The 16,412-nt window shown below is 38.7% G+C and overlaps 1 protein-coding gene across 4 annotated transcripts in view; it reads left to right on the forward strand.

The window, feature by feature from the left end:
* sbf2 (SET binding factor 2) overlaps nucleotides 1–16,412 on the forward strand; it is a 158,649-nt gene that overhangs the window by 108,096 nt on the left and 34,141 nt on the right. For all 4 annotated transcript variants that reach the window (XM_067400186.1, XM_067400188.1, XM_067400187.1 and 1 more), the window contains 6 exons: nucleotides 3,851–4,021; nucleotides 4,181–4,452; nucleotides 9,802–9,974; nucleotides 10,090–10,163; nucleotides 14,104–14,299; nucleotides 14,693–14,820. In XM_067400186.1, coding sequence (XP_067256287.1) covers nucleotides 3,851–4,021; nucleotides 4,181–4,452; nucleotides 9,802–9,974; nucleotides 10,090–10,163; nucleotides 14,104–14,299; nucleotides 14,693–14,820 — 1,014 coding nt within the window. The remainder of the gene's footprint in view (nucleotides 1–3,850; nucleotides 4,022–4,180; nucleotides 4,453–9,801; nucleotides 9,975–10,089; nucleotides 10,164–14,103; nucleotides 14,300–14,692; nucleotides 14,821–16,412) is intronic.

The raw sequence follows: 16,412 nt of genomic DNA on the forward strand, positions 1-16,412 counted from the left end.
TTGCAGTTTTTTTTTCACATTGCAGCAAAACAGACTTAAAATACTCCGTCATTTTTTGTCATAGAGACATAAGTAATATATCAATTGAAACTATAGAATGTCTTCTTTTTTTTGTGTACACTCACAATCAAAATAAAACTTTGTGCTTTTTAAAAATAAATAAAATATACAGTTTTATGCAAATCTGTGGTGATTAGTGGTGTAGTTCACATGATTCACCACCTAATCCCATTGGGTGCAGTGATTGAGCAGAAAGTCTCAGAGACAAAAGCCATCACTGGGCCGGTACCCCTTCAAAACGTGCACCTTTGTACCTTATCTACCTCTAAAGGGTGCATATTAGTATCTTAAAGGTAAAGTCTAGTACCTTTTGAAAGGGTACCGCACCACTAGATATGTTTCCATCCAAAGTTGCGAATTTTAACTTGTGCACAAAATTGGAATATCACTTAAATAATTTACGAATAAAGCAGCATGTGTTCAAGAGAACAAAAGAGTCACTTCCTAGGAAACTGGTGTAAAATATCTGTAATAAAAATGAAAGTTGCTGAAATCAGAGATGCCACTGTGGCTCTTTTTTCCTACATCATAAATGACTTGCGTCTCAGAGCGCACAGACAAATGCAATAAATACTGTCATGTTATCTTGCACTTGGATGCCTGGTGTTTGGGAACGCCATCATGTGAGACAGTTCTGGGAGGCCTTTGTACCAAATCATTTTGATGACAGTTTGGCTCAGGCATTTCAGAATGATCAAACTGACATTTGAGATGCTGTGCAATGAAACTCATCCACTGGTTAGTCCAGTTATTATAAATTAAACTGAAGTCTTTTTAGTCTTTTTTTTTTTTTTTGAGTGTACCTGCCAATAACACTTTTAGTCTAATCAAATAAATTCCCCCCTGGAATGTATAGTCCTCCATCTTGACATGCACTCGCTCTGTTTCTCCTATCATCAAGGCTGTACAGTTGGAAGAGGTCAAATTGACCCCCTCACATCTGTTGTTGGAGAACTGCACACATCCACCCCCATCTGTTGCCAGTCAGATGGTGCACAACCTCGTTGAAGACGAATAATACAACTCTGGCAGTGTGTTCCTGGTCCGCATCCTACAATAACAACTGCTGCGATTCTTGCCCCTTTTTTCTCATCTCCATCTGTATGTCAGCCTTTAGGAAATGGGGGTCTAGACGGGCCCAGAATATCTGCAAGCCCTCAAAGCTTTAACCTGGCCAGCTTTAGCTATCTCTGCAAGAATTATAGATGATCTGGATTTATCAGCACAGTTTGACTTGGACAAGTCGGTATTATAGGGTTCCCTGGTGTTGAAATACATATTAGACATTCCAGACTACATAGGGAAAGATAAAGATAAACTGTCCAAACAAACCTTCACATTAATGTCAGTGCTGGTAATTTCCCTGTGATCGAGGGCCATACTTAAGGAAAAATGCATACATGTCAGAGTGAAACAGCCTTTAAATATACAGGATTGGGGGTTGGATTTATGGAATGAGCAAAAGAAGCTTTCCAAGTTGAGGTGATCATGAAACTATTTCAGAGGTTGTGTCCCAGTTTGCATGCTGTCTCGTAAATAGTATGCAAGAATGCATTTAGTGCACCCAACATCATGTAGTGTTAAAAACAGAATGTTAGGATGCCCTGATTGTGTAGTATTTCCACTGGATCCATGCATGCTCGATTATATAACACTACCCACAAGCTGTTGCGATATGGGAAGAGTAGTTTGGTGGTTCTCTTAAAATCCCTTTAAACTCATCTTTGATAATTAAAATGACATACTTTTCCATCTATGATTGAGATGGTTCCAGGCTTACTAATTAAAACATAATACCTTTTTACGCTTGTGCTTGAACGCCTAAAAGTGCTTGAATCCCAATGATATATTTATTATTATTGTTTATTTGATTTATTTTTCCCCTTTAGTTTTATTTAAATGTTCTCTGTTCCTGAGTATATATATGCATGTATGTACCAAGAGCTCCTGAAAAAAAAAACCTTTGTGTGTTTGCACACTTGGCGAATAAAGCTCATTCTGATTCTGAATTTAAGAGCATGCTAGCACTTCAAACACGCACAGTATGCAACAACAGTTTATGTGGTATTAAAATGTAATTTAATGACATGGTAATATCTCCCTATACTAGCAAACTGTTTTTCTACATACTCAAGTATATGTATGCTAATTGAGATATAGCTAGAATCTGTTTTTGGTTATGTTGGAGTTAAATCAACTCTGCTCAGAGAACATATGATCCCTCCCTACGTAGAGTTAAAATAACACTGAAGCAGAGTTCAAGTTAATGAGATAGTTTGCTGTTTGTGGAGTTGTTTAATAAGATCTTAAGAGATTTAAAGGGGTAGTTCAACCAAAAATGAAAATTTGATGTTTATCTGCTTACCCTCAGGGCATCCAAGATGTAGGTGACTTTGTTTCTTCAGTAGAACACAAATGATGATTTTTAACTCCCAACCGTTGCGTTCTGTCAGCCGTATAATGTGGGTCAATGGGAACTTCTTTTATAAGAGTAAATAAAACTTGCTTAGACAAGTCCAAATGAAACCCTGCGGCTTGTGACGACACACTGATGTCCTAATACACAAAATGATCAGTTTGTGTGAGAAACCGAACAGTATTTATATCATTTTTTACCTCTAAAACACCACTATGTCCAACTGTGTTCAGCATTCACTTAGTGAGGTCTGATCACGCTCTGACAACGGCAGTGATGTCTTGCTCTTATACTTCAATGAGTACTAAACATTACTGCCATTGTCAGAGCACGATCAGGTCCCCCACATTATATGGCTGACATACGGCAATCATTTGTGTTCTACTGAAGAAACAAAGTCACCTACATCTTGGATGCCCTGGGGGTAAGCAGATGAACATCACATTTTCATTTTTGGGTGAAATATCCCTTTAATGTCTTTTATCTTCAGTCGATTTCACCTAAGGCTGTGGCTGGAAGTCATTTGTAGATATTGTGTTTCTCTTCAGTGATTCTGATTGTAAACAACAGGTGTTCATCACAAATGCTCAATCATAACTTAATTAATCTCATTAACTTTAACTCTGCTTCAGTGTTACTTTGACACTATATAGAGAGGGGCCATATGCAATCTGAGCAGAGTTGATTTAACTCTGGGGATTTTGCTGTATACGATGTTTGTCTCCATCTTTCCATTGCTCCTGACTTTTCTCTCTTTCCATCCGTCATTTCACTTGTGATTGTGGTTTGGTTAGTTGCAGGGGAACTAAGTAGCAAAGGCAGTTTGTCATAATATTGTATGGGTTTTGAAAAGACATCTTATGGTAATCTAATCTGAGGTGTGAGCTGTACAGGCCAACGGAAGGAGAGAAAGGTGTCATGCATGGCGTGTGATCCACAATGTTCTGCATTTGCATGTGCAAATACAATAAATACAGACTTCATAGCTTTAACAGATGTTCTTTAGAGTCAGAAAGCAGCCCACAGGTGGTATGGTTTGCATCAGAGAGCACAGAATAACACTATGGTCATGTTTTCAAAGTCTTGCCTTGCAATCTCTCTCTGTATGAGGCCTACTGTATGTGTTGAGAACATTATGACTACTAAAAATGACTGATTGCTCCTAAAACCTTTGGCAAAAGTGTGTTACTTTCCTGTTTTCAACATGCTTTTTAATGGACTCCTTTACAAGCGCTCTACAGCCCAGTTGGTTTCATGAGCTGTAAGGACCTCAGCTTGGCTGATTTGACCTGTTATACAGACAGTAGCAGGCACTGTGTTTATCTTAGCGAGTTTCACATTGCTTTGCCAGCTGATCGATCTTCTTGCTTACAGAAACTGGCAGCTGGGGTGGATCAGTTCGCCTACACCTGCATACAAGACCATCCCATCTGGACCAATCAGCAGTTCTGGGAGGCCACCTTCTACTCTGAGGTGCAAAACCAGATCAGAGCGCTTTACCTCACCGCCCCTGAGGACAAACAACTCATCACTGCCAAGATCAAGGTAAAGTCTATCTATCTATCTATTAGGTTGTCATTCAAGTCAGTCGCAACATGGTTGGTTTTGATAGAGTTGCACTCAAACCCTAGCAAGTGCCGACTCTTGACACCATTTCAGTAGAAAAGGAATATCATTTAACCACTCATCCCACCTCTTCAACAGGAACAGAGTACATTGTCCACAGCAGCCAGTGAATCAGAACGGACAGCTATGGACCTTGCAGCAGAGCAGTTGCGTGCTTGGCCCAGTCTGAGCAAAGAGAAGCAACAGGAGCTGGTGAAGAACGAGGAGAGTACAGTGTTCAGCCAGGCCATCCACTACGCCAGCCTGATGGTCTACCTGCTCGTACCTCTGGACACCAGCAAAAACAAGCTGCTGCGCACCACCCCTGCAGCTGACTGGGAGAGCGGTAGCAACAGCATCCTCACAAACAGGCAAGAGACTTGCTTCTACAGTTATCTCACAGTACTGAATCACAGATGCTACTTTATAGGTGCCCTAGAACCAGTTTTTACAAGATGCAATATGAGTCTAAGCTGTCCCCTGAATGTGTCTTTGAAGTTTCAGCTCAAAATACCCCATAGATTTTTTTTTATTCATTTTTTTAACTGCCTATTTTGGGGCATCATTAACTATGCACCGATTCAGGGTGCGGCCCCTTTAAATATCACTCTCCCTGCCCCCCAAGCTCTCGACTATTATACAGTGCATTTACAAAGTTCACACAGCTAATATAACCCTCAAATGGATCTTTACAAGATGTTCATCATGCATAATGCATGCATGCATCAGATCATGTGGGAATAGTATTTATTTGGATGTTTACATTTGATTCTGAATGAGTTTGATCCGTGGCTAAAGCTAACATTACACACTGTTGGAGAGATTTATAAAGAATGAAGTTGTGTTTATGAATTATACAGACTGCAAGTGTTTAAAAATGAAAATAGCGACGGCTCTTGTCTCCGTGAATACAGTAAGAAACGTTGGTCACTTTAACCACATTTAACAGTACATTAGCAACATGCTAATGAAACATTTAGAAAGACAATTCACAAATATCACAAAAAATATAATGATATCATGAATCATGTCATTATTGCTCCATCTGCCATTTTTCGCTATTGTCCTTGCTTGCTTACCTAGTCTGATGATTCAGCTGTGCACAGATCCAGATGTTAATACTGGCTGCCCTTGTCTAATGCCTTGAACATGGGCTGGCATATGCAAATATTGGGGGCGTACATATTAATGATCCCGACTGTTACGTAACAGTCTGTGTTATGTTGAGATTCGCCTGTTCTTTGGAGGTCTTTTAAACAAATGAGATTTATATAAGAAGGAGGAAACAATGGAGTTTGAGACTCACTGTATTTCATTTCCATGTACTGAACTCTTGTTATTCAACTATGCCGAGGTAAATTCAATTTTTGATTCTAGGGCACCTTTAACGATGTGTTCAAGCTCGTAGTTTGGTTCTCTTGGTTCTTTTGGTCTGGACCAAAAACGAAATTGATACATTTAGTCTTTGTTTGCTTAGCATTCACACTGTCATGATTAAACCTTGTTTAGTTAAAAGGCTTTCATTCTGTTGGCGAGGCTTCAAAATTAAAATTTGTACTATTTTTATTACCATTTGCTCAGGTTTGGTCTATAAAGCAAATAATCACTTTATTCCTGTTTTCTACTTCTGCTTATTATAGAGCCAGTTGGATAAATTAAGTGGCTATACTGTGTACAACTGTGTACCAGTGGAGCTTTGCTGGCATCTAAAATTTGGTACTGCACCCAAACAAAATCTTACAGAAAGCTCATTTTATAGGATATCAACCTCAAATTTAGAATAGAACTTATATAGATCTATGTCTTTTATCATATAGTACTTTTAGAGTTCAACATGTATATATAATTAAATATATATTTTATATAAAATTATGTTCATAAAACATTTTTATAAAGTTTTTTGTTTCAGTTTTTAAACTTTTTTTTTTTTTTCAACAATAATCTGCCAAGGGACTATGGTGAGTAAAAACATCTATGCTTAAGTATTCTGTTCTTTTATTGGGTCATGTCTTGTGATATCACGTCCTGTTTTTTATTCGTTTTGATGTCTTTGGTTCACATTTCAGTCTAACCACACCAGAGTTTGTTTAAAAGTGGACTGATACCCACCTTTTCAGCGGCCTCGGTTCACTTGTTTGTTGCGCACCAGGGTTAGGATGGCAGCGCTCACACTTATTCAAATGCACCGCGCTAACAGAGCAATCACACCAGGGTTTGTTTTAATCAAACTAAACCGGCAAAGTGTGAACACACGCCAACATTTAACTAACTGCAATTTTTATACTTAAACTCAAAATAAGTTTTTTAATATGTGCCATTTTATTATACAGCAGGCTTTTAAAATATTCAAAATATAATAAAATTTAAGTTACTTATGCACCCTGCATACACATTTGCCTTACAATTGACCTCCACCTGCAAATGATTAAAATATCTTCCACATTTTCTCCACATAAAATCCCCTCAGTTAATGGATCATTGTGCAAGTTGTGAATCTGAGCTGAAGAAAAAAATGCATAAATCAGGAAATATGTGTTTTTCAGTGTCCAAATCAGGAAGTCATAATCACTAAATCAAACCACCCAGATACTGATTAATAAAGGTCGTCACTCAAAATTCTCGGTGCGATCAAGGAGAACCCACATAGAGGTCAGCGATCATACAGGGTTGAGTACAGAGTAAAGATGCAGCAGCCCATATCAGGTGTTTATGAGGATGGAACAAAATAAGCCAAAAGACATAATAGTAACCCATGATAGCATCAATGTGGGAGAATATTTTGTGCTCTATTGAAATCTGAGCATAAATACAGTGAAAGATGGGGATGCAGCATCATGCTATCAATTATAATGCATAATATGAAGTAAAACCCCTAGGCTTTGTAAACGTGCGCCCCACTTTTTTAGCCAATCCAAAATACTTTCTGCCTTCAGTATAAATCATTTTGTGTGTTCGGATGTGGCTGTGTAATTCAGTGCCTGAAGGAAGTTAGCTAAACCTATGAAATTAGTTGCAGCACCTTTTTAATAGAGGAGTTGAAAATGTGTTGCACTATTTGAAAATTTTCGCACCAGTGTCATTTGACCAACTTGAAACTAATCTGAGTGGAATAATGTCAAATTCAAAGATGATTCTGCAAAAGTTGTTTTTATAAATTTGAAAATGCTTACACATATAGCATATTTCAGTCTTAAGTTGTTTTAATACATTACATAATCATTTGAAAACAATTCAAATTAGTTTCAGTGCTTTGAAATAAAAATGTCACCAAGAATCAAAATTTCAGTGTGTCACTTGTAGTCCTGCAATGTGAGAGAACTGGTTATGGGTCTGAACGCTTTTGCAGGTCACCGGTGCTCAAGTCCATCTGGCATAGACCACTTAAAATGGAAAAGACGCACTGCAGGGTTGTCCTTTTCACCTTGGTTACGAAACACACATTCAAGTGTAAACAAACCTGATTGTTTCTCAGCATCTTTAGCAGAAAACTTTACAGTCAGCGAGCAAAAAATGTAAGGAGAAGCAGCCTAGTGTAGGTCCTCAGGAGTCCTATCCAGTTATACACCACATCCTTCTCAGCCCCTCCAGTGGCCTGAGTGCTGCTCTGCTTCTGGATGAAGTGAGTTGGCTGTTTGTGGACATAGCCAAGAAAAGATGGAGGGATGGGGACGTAGAGCTTTGTAGTAATAATAATAATATGCTTGTGAGTTTTGGGAGGCTTCATAGTCAAAATAGGTGATGTTTGGCCAAATCCACTTCTCCAGAGTGGATCTTTCCCTCCTCCTGTCCTTTTCTCTTCCTCTCGGAATTTTTTTCAAGGCCAATAACTGCACATAGAGAGTTTAAGTGCTTGTCTCAATGTCATTGTTTGTCTGTTTAATTAGTGGTCTTTGATAAGGCAAGCAATTCATCTTACTTTTGCTTACATGTAGGATTAGGGGATTTTCTAAATGACTCCCTCAAATCATGTCTTTGGTTGAGGAGAGGTATGCTATTACTTTTCTAAGCAATTATACTTATCATTTTCACCTGCCAGACAAGATATCCTTTAAAGGGGTAGTTCACTCAAAAATGAAAATTATCCCAGTTATCCCCAATTATCACAATTATATGTTTGATATACACCATGATGAGCTTGAGACATGATCACAGAGGGTTTTTTTCACAGCCTACCTGACTGAAAGGCCTCATTAATATGCAGGTCATTAGAGGTTCTTTATGCGATTCTTTTGTCTTTTCAAGTGTAAATCGCCCATTATTCATGATGATTCATGCCACACATACTGTGTTTCTTGACAAAAATATTATACATTATAAATGAATGAGTAGGCAGGATAATTTTTACATAATTTTGAAGCAAAAACTCTAGTCTACAACCTCCAATACCCAGAAGTCTTGTGAACACAAATTTTATATATTTTTTTGGCTTTATTTCAGTGACTCAAGTTTGTTTTTTCAATAACCGTGCATAAACATTATTCCTTCAAAAACACAAACATGTACATATGTGTTCCTCACATATTATTGTAGCCTAGTTTGTGCTGAATACAGTGTAATGACACTTTTTCCATTAAGTTTATGAACAACTGAAAAAAGCACATATGTGAGGGTATGTCAAAACTTCTCCAGGGCCCCGAAAATCCCCAGACCCCTGAGGGTTAAAGCCTTCCTAGGTGCATTTGACTTTCTTCTTTCAGTCGAACACAATCAGAGATGTATTTAAAAATATTCTGGCTCTTCCAAGCTTTATAATGGTAGTGAATGGGGGTTGAGGATTTGAAGCCCAAAAAAGCGCATCCATCCATCCTAAAAATAATCCATATGACTCCAGGGGGTTAATAAAGGCCTTCTAAAGTGAAGCAATGGGTTTTGTAAGAAAAATATCCATATTTATTAAACTAAAATAACTAGCTTCCGGCATTGATTTGCAGCGGAAGAGTAACCTCTTACCTGATGCGTGATGTAATGATGAATGAATGAGCACAGAGGATAGAGCAAAACACCAATCACAAATAAGAAATGTACTCCTACATCCTGTGTCAAACGTCACGTCAGGGGTTACTCTTGTTTTGGTTTATAAAGTTATAAATATGGATATTTTTCTTTTAAAAAGCCCATTGATTCACTTCACAAGGCCTTTATTAACCCCCTGGAGCCATATCGGTTACTTTTATCATGGATTGATGCACTTTTTTGGGCTTCAAAATCTGTCCATTCAGTCCCTCCATTCACTACTATAATAAGGCTTGGAAGACTTGGATTTTTTAATATATATCTCCGATTGTGTAGGTAGACACCTAGGATGGGTTGAGGTTGAGTAAATCGTGGGATAATTTTCATTTTTGGGTGAACTATCCCTTTAATGAACAGCTGTTCTTCTGCAAATTGGGGAAAATATTTGGTTTATTTTCCACCTGAAATGTCAGGAACTGCTCTCTTTATTTGTAAAGGGAGTTGGCGAGTCACATCACTTCTCCACCAGCACAGTGTGCATTAAGCCCTGGAAAAATCTGAGCCGTCCACTTCCTAACAGTGGTATTTCAGACCAATTGTGTGTAACAGACTAAACAGACATTGGATTGTGATGGGTCGGCAGCAAAATGACATCAAAGCCTCTTTACATAGCTGTGTGTTATTTTAAGAATATTGAAGGTGCCGTTGCTGTTGTTGGACGTGTTGTGTTGCATTCTGGAATATAATTATTGTCATGTAATAAACAGTATTGCAGGGAGTGTGGCAGAGAGCTTTGACACCGAGAGTGGATTCGAAGACTCTGAGACCAGTGACGTCGCCAACTCTGTGGGGCGATTCATCTCTCGTTTCATTGACAAAGTGTGCACAGAGAGTGGAGTGACTCAGGATCATATCAAGAGCCTGCATTGTATGATTCCAGGTAAAACACTGTGTTCACACATACAGACACAGTTAAGATATTAAGCAGTATTAAACGGCAATAGTAACCAGTCCACAGAGTTTTCCTGTATCAAGGCGATTATCTGTTTGTTCAGGTATTGTGGCAATGCAGGTGGAGACTCTAGAGGCGGTTCATAGAGAAAGCAGAAGACTGCCTCCCATTCAGAAGGTAAGAAAACTATGCAGAGCTTGTATGTCATTTGATTTGCTTTCTTGGTCATATAGAAGTTGTTCTTCAAATGTTTCACTGTTTCCTTGATAGCTGTAACTGACTTATAATTGACTTCAACTCTTTTGCCACCATTCACCATTGACCTGGAGATTTATTATTATCAGTGATGTGCTGTGGTGGAGGATGTACGCAAATCTTGAGTAAAATATATGTATTTCTCCAGTAAACGTATAAGAACTCATTTGAGTAAAAGTAAAAAAGTACTTGTTTTTTAATGTACCTTTAAAAAGTTAGTTCACCCAAAAATAAAAATTCTGTCATTCAGGGACAGAAAGCTCTCAGATTTCATTAAAAACATATTCATTTGTGTTCTGAAGATGAACAAATTTCTTATGGGTTTGGAAGGTAATTGCGACTTTATAGTTTTAATATAACTTGCAATTCTAAGAAAAAAAGTCAGAATTGCGAGATAAAATGTCACAATTACTTTTTTTTATTTTTTATACAGTGGCGAAAACAAGCTTCCATGTGAGTGTGAGTAATTAATGACAAAATTTAAATTTTTGAGTGAACTAACCCTAAAAGAATAAAGTACCGATTGACGAACCATGTTCATTATTTATTAGTTATTAGTCAGCACCAATAAGAAAGATTAGTGCAGACATTTAATATGGATTGATCTCCAAATAAGGAAACTTTTTATTTTATTACCAAACTTATTATACTCTGTCAAAACATTAAACTGAAATGTACTAAAATATCACTTTAAGTTACTGATAATTCCAGTGTGCAAACACTGAAATAGTATTTTAAAGTCCCCGTCAACAATTTTATCCCTTGTCTTCGAATCACCAAAATGACACATTGAAATGTTTATTCCTGTAAAAAAAAAAAAAAAAAAAAAATCTTCATGCCTTAAAATAGCTTGAAGGTAACTCTACACCCTTGCCTTATATAATATACCGGGATCAATGAATATGCAAATTATCCCCACCTCCATTCGCTCACACCAGCTCAGAGATCCACTCGGTCAACTTACTGAGGTAAATGCTGCACAATGGTATCGCTCTTTACGACATCGGACACATAACGGTAATTAATATGATTAACCTTTTGATTGACTAAGTTATCAAACAGATAATAATGTGTTGCTGATGTTACACAAACCATGTTCTTGTTCACCATGTCATAGTCAGACTGCTTTCTAACAATCAGTATCCTTCGAAACTCTTTGAACAACTCATATAGTTAATCATAACATCGTAATATACATCATACACCCGCCATATTGCTAAATTTACACAATTTTTCATATCAAGAGTAAAATATACTGGGATAATCTGACTTCATTCGAGACCCCCCCTGCTAGTTCACTGTTAATGATATGCTAAAGGCCGCTGCACGTTGACGTGATTGGTCACAAGGCAATTTGTGACGTCACAGACACCAGTGATATCAAACCATGGGTTTTTCACTGCAGTTTTAAGGAGAAAATACTCAGCAATGGCGTTGACATAGGAATTTGCATATTGTTTATTGTTTATTGTTAAAGTATGATTAAGACTAGTAAAAAGTATTATTTACATTTACAATAATCAATACTAAATTTCAGCATTTGTGCATGTTCAAGCTCTGATGGTATCCCGGTGTTGTGCCAAATTTTGACTCCCTGCCATATCACCTCCCCGTTGAAGCCGCTACCTAATCACCGGTTCTTGGCTCATTTTGACCGAATCATTGAATCAGTAAGTTGTTGACTCAAGAACAGCTGCAATCAGATGAGTCATGAATGAATCGTTCAGTGTGATTTGTGAACCAATTCATCAGGTTCATTAGAAAGAATCAACAGAATTCTGAATTCACCAGAGCAGTTACTTAATTAACATCTGACTCACTACCTTTCTCTGCAGAATACTGTCTGGCTTCAATAACAAACTGAAAGTGTTGTGTCATGGAGTCAAAAGCTGATTATAAATGGTCACTGGAGAAACAATTGAGACTCATGATAATATCAGGTGTACACTGTCTTGTGTGCTGGGCTTCTGAGATGCTTTGGTTGACGAGGGAATTCTGGGCTGGAAAAAAAGTCCTGCTGTTTGTACAGAGGACAAAGTTTGTTTTTCGAGAGAGAAAAAGAAACCATGGTAGATTGTTTAGTAGTGTGCAATTCCAGGGAAGAAACTGATGGAGAACCCAACTGGCACCCACAGTGTGAGGCGGACTGTTCTTCTAATACCGCAGTTTTCCACATAACAAATACTTGCTGTAATTTCCTATTTTTTTCTTTAAAGTCGGCTCTGTTTCAGTTCTTGTCACCCTTCTGAATCCAACTAATGAGCTAGATAATAACAGCAGGACAGGGCCTGGACAGAACACGCTGTCTGGACAGTGTAAAAATTGATGGCTTGTGTCTCTGGTGGTAAACACACAAGGCTTGAGTGCTTGGAACTAAACCTAATAATTGATGCTTTCTCCATCATCAAGAGAATCATTTATTGTATGTCAAAAAGCAGACCACAAGCACTTGCCTTTTTTGCTGGTGCAAATTGAATAACAATGTAGTATGATTTCTTATTGAGGAGAAAGGTTGTGAATATAATCGTCTCTTTACTAAAGCACTCCAACTCTGTTCTGACATTATAACTCTGTACCTTAAGCCTAAAACTAACTTTTTGCCCCACCTGCCAATGGCCGAAGAAAATTGACCAGTTAAAACAATTTTTTATCAGCCATGAAACAAAACACCTATATTTTAGATAGTAGTAAAAATTCGCAATGCTCTATTCCAATTTTGATACCACAGCTAAAACTACTAGCTTAATTAATATAAGTTTAATAGCCTACAAGAAAATAGTAATAAAATAAGAATAAATAATCAAATTTAAAAGCAATAGCAGAAATAAATACAAAGAAAGATGTAAATTAAATAAACAGTGCTTTTCATGCAGGTCTGACAGTTTCAGTTACAGAGATTTAATAAAGTAGGCTAATCAAATTAATAACACTGCATAGTCTTAATATCCTTTTTAAAGTTCAAGATCAGTGAGTGATTTTTTCCCCCCTCCTTTAAGGCCCCGTTTACACTAGTCCAGTTTTGTTTTAAAACGCATAACTTTTGCTACGGTTACGCCTGTCGTTTACACTACTCCAGCGTTTTCAACCCTCGAAAACGGAGACTTTTGAAAATGCTGCTGAGCCCATTTTAGTTTGAAAACACCGGGGTTGCGTTTCAGTGTAAACGGACCAAAACGGAGACTTTTGAAAATGATGGCGTGGCTGTTCACGTTCTGTAGTGTAGACAGAGATCGTTTCTGAAATGCTGTGAAAACGCATAAAATTTTCATTTTAAAACGCAGTTTTAAAACAAAAACACACTTGTGTAAACAGGGCCTAAAAATGCAGACAGCAGCAGGATTATTAGGATGCTGTCACTTTAAGATAGATTCAGTTCTTTCTCAACTGAAGACATAACTGACTATGTTTAGTTTACTAGGAAACTCGCTGAGACAGGCATTTTTAGACATAATTGTGTGTAAATTTGTCCGTTCAAGCACAGGAAGGCATAAAAGAGACCTCAACTTAGTATTTGCACGCTGTCTGAAACACGACTTTCAGGGCGCGCGCTTCGGGTGTTTCGGACGCTGAATTTTCCGCATAGCACATGAGTGAAGAATTCTCTTTCACGTGTTCGTGCGCTTTATTACTTACAGTGGAAAGGCTTAAACTTTCGTGATGATGCAGCACTGACCGTCATCTTTACAGTGAGTTGTTCATGTTCTCACAACAATTCGTAAAAATGTTACCGGGCATCTGACATAGTTTCATATACTCGCCAACACCGATTCTTACTCACATATGGCGCTTGTCGATTGTTAATTTAAGGTCCTGCCAAAGCATGTGCTCCTAGTCTTACATTAACAACAGCAATTTTCTCCAGCACAAGATTCTGCGGCCTGCCCTGCTGCCTGGGGAGGAGCTGGTGTCCGAGGGGCTACGGGTGGTCTTAGACCCTGATGGTCGAGAGGAAACCACAGGGGGCCTTCTGGGAGGACCGCACATCCTGCCAGCAGAGGGAGCACTTTTCCTCACCACTTACCGTATCGTTTTTAAAGGCACTCCTCACGACCCACTAGGTAACACTTATTATGATCCTCCTGTGTAGATAAAAGCCTAAAATGTCCAGGTCACTCTTCCATGCAGTGTGAATCGTGCACTATATTCCTGAAGACATTTGATAACTTTGTGTGACTTTTTTGCTGTTGTTGTTGTTGAAAATCAAACCCTCTGCTGTAGCTCTTAAAGATCATACTGTTTATGCACATTCAAAATTGCCGCCACAAGTTGCATCACACCAGGTTTGATGTCAAACCAAGTCAAACTCATATGGGTTTGGAACAACAAAGCATTTTGTTGAAAAAGTTTGGAGAGTTTACTGTTCTATATTTAGATTTAGTTGTACCTCTGAGAGCTCTTGCTGTATTCACATTTTTATGTCTCTGTCTGTGTCTCTGTCTGTGTGCACGCAGTTGGCGAACAGGCCGTGATCCGAAGTTTTCCGATATCCACTCTAACTAAGGAGAAAAAGATCTCCATCCAGAACCAGCTACAGCAAAACATGCAGGAGGGGCTTCAGCTGAGATCCGCCTCATTCCAGGTACTGACACAGCTAGTGCAAGGCTGAATACACATTATATTATGTAGGGGAGAGTGGTGTAAGATGTGCCAGTGGGTAAGCTGTGTCCATCATTAATCGAAATGTGACAGTGTTTAAAAAGGTCCTGTATATGTCTCCCTGTCATTAAGAAATGCACATTTTCCTGGGGGTTTCATGAAAATGTGAATATGCAGCAAAGTTAAGACTTGGAAATGGGATTGTCTATTACCAAAATACTGTTTTTGTTTATAAGTTTACATATTCCCCAATAATTTCTCTTAACATGGGGCAAGGTGTGTTACTGGACTATAGCAGGCATAATAAAATATTGTGTATTATTTTAAGTGGTCAGCTTTCCCTACTTGCATATACAGTGGGTACGGAAAGTATTCAGACCCCCTTAAATTTTTCGCTCTTTGTTATATTGTAGCCATTTGCTAAAATCATTTAAGTTCATTTTTTTCCTCATTAATGTACACACAGCACCCCATATTGACAGAAAAACAATTGTTGACATTTTTGCAGATTTATTAAAACTGAAATATCACATGGTCCTAAGTATTCAGACCCTTTGCTCAGTATTTAGTAGAAGCACCCTTTTGATCTAATACAGCCATGAGTCTTTTTGGGAAAGATGCAACAAGTTTTTCACACCTGGATTTGGGGATCCTCTGCCATTCCTCCTTGCAGATCCTCTCCAGTTCTGTCAGGTTGGATGGTAAATGTTGGTGGACAGCCATTTTTAGGTTTCTCCAAAGATGCTCAATTGGGTTTAAGTCAGGGCTCTGGCTGGGCCATTCAAGAACAGTCACAGAGTTGTTGTGAAGCCACTCCTTCGTTATTTTAGCTGTGTGCTTAGGGTCATTGTCTTGTTGGAAGGTAAACCTTCGGCCCAGTCTGAGGTCCTGAGCACTCTGGAGAAGGTTTTCGTCCAGGATATCCCTGTACTTGGCCACATTCATCTTTCCCTCGATTGCAACCAGTCGTCCTGTCCCTGCAGCTGAAAAACCCCCCGACAGCATGATGCTGCCACCACCATGCTTCACTGTTGGGACTGTATTGGACAGGTGATGAGCAGTGCCTGGTTTTCTCCACACATACCGCTTAGAATTAAGGCCAAAAAGTTCTATCTTGGTCTCATCAGACCAGAGAATCTTATTTCTCACCACCTTGTAGTCCTTCAGGTGTTTTTTAGCAAACTCCATGCAGGCTTTCATGTGTCTTGCACTGAGGAGAGGCTTCCGTCGGGCCACTCTGCCATAAAGCCCCGACTGGTGGAGTGCTGCAGTGATGGTTGACTTTCTACAACTTTCTCTCATCTCCCGACTGCATCTCTGGAGCTCAGCCACAGTGATCTTTGGGTTCTTCTTTACCTCTCTCACCAAGGCTCTTCTCCCCCGATAGCTCAGTTTGGCCGGACAGCCAGCTCTAGGAAGGGTTCTGGTCATCCCAAACGTCTTCCATTTAAGGGTTATGGAGGCCACTGTGCTCTTAGGAACCTTAAATGCAGCAGAATTTTTTTTGTAACCATGGCCAGATCTGTGCCTTGCCACAATTCTGTCTCTGAGCTCTTCAGGCAGTTCCTTTGACCT

This window comes from Chanodichthys erythropterus, chromosome 11, assembly GCF_024489055.1.
Source record: "Chanodichthys erythropterus isolate Z2021 chromosome 11, ASM2448905v1, whole genome shotgun sequence".
Lineage (NCBI taxonomy): Eukaryota > Metazoa > Chordata > Actinopteri > Cypriniformes > Xenocyprididae > Chanodichthys > Chanodichthys erythropterus.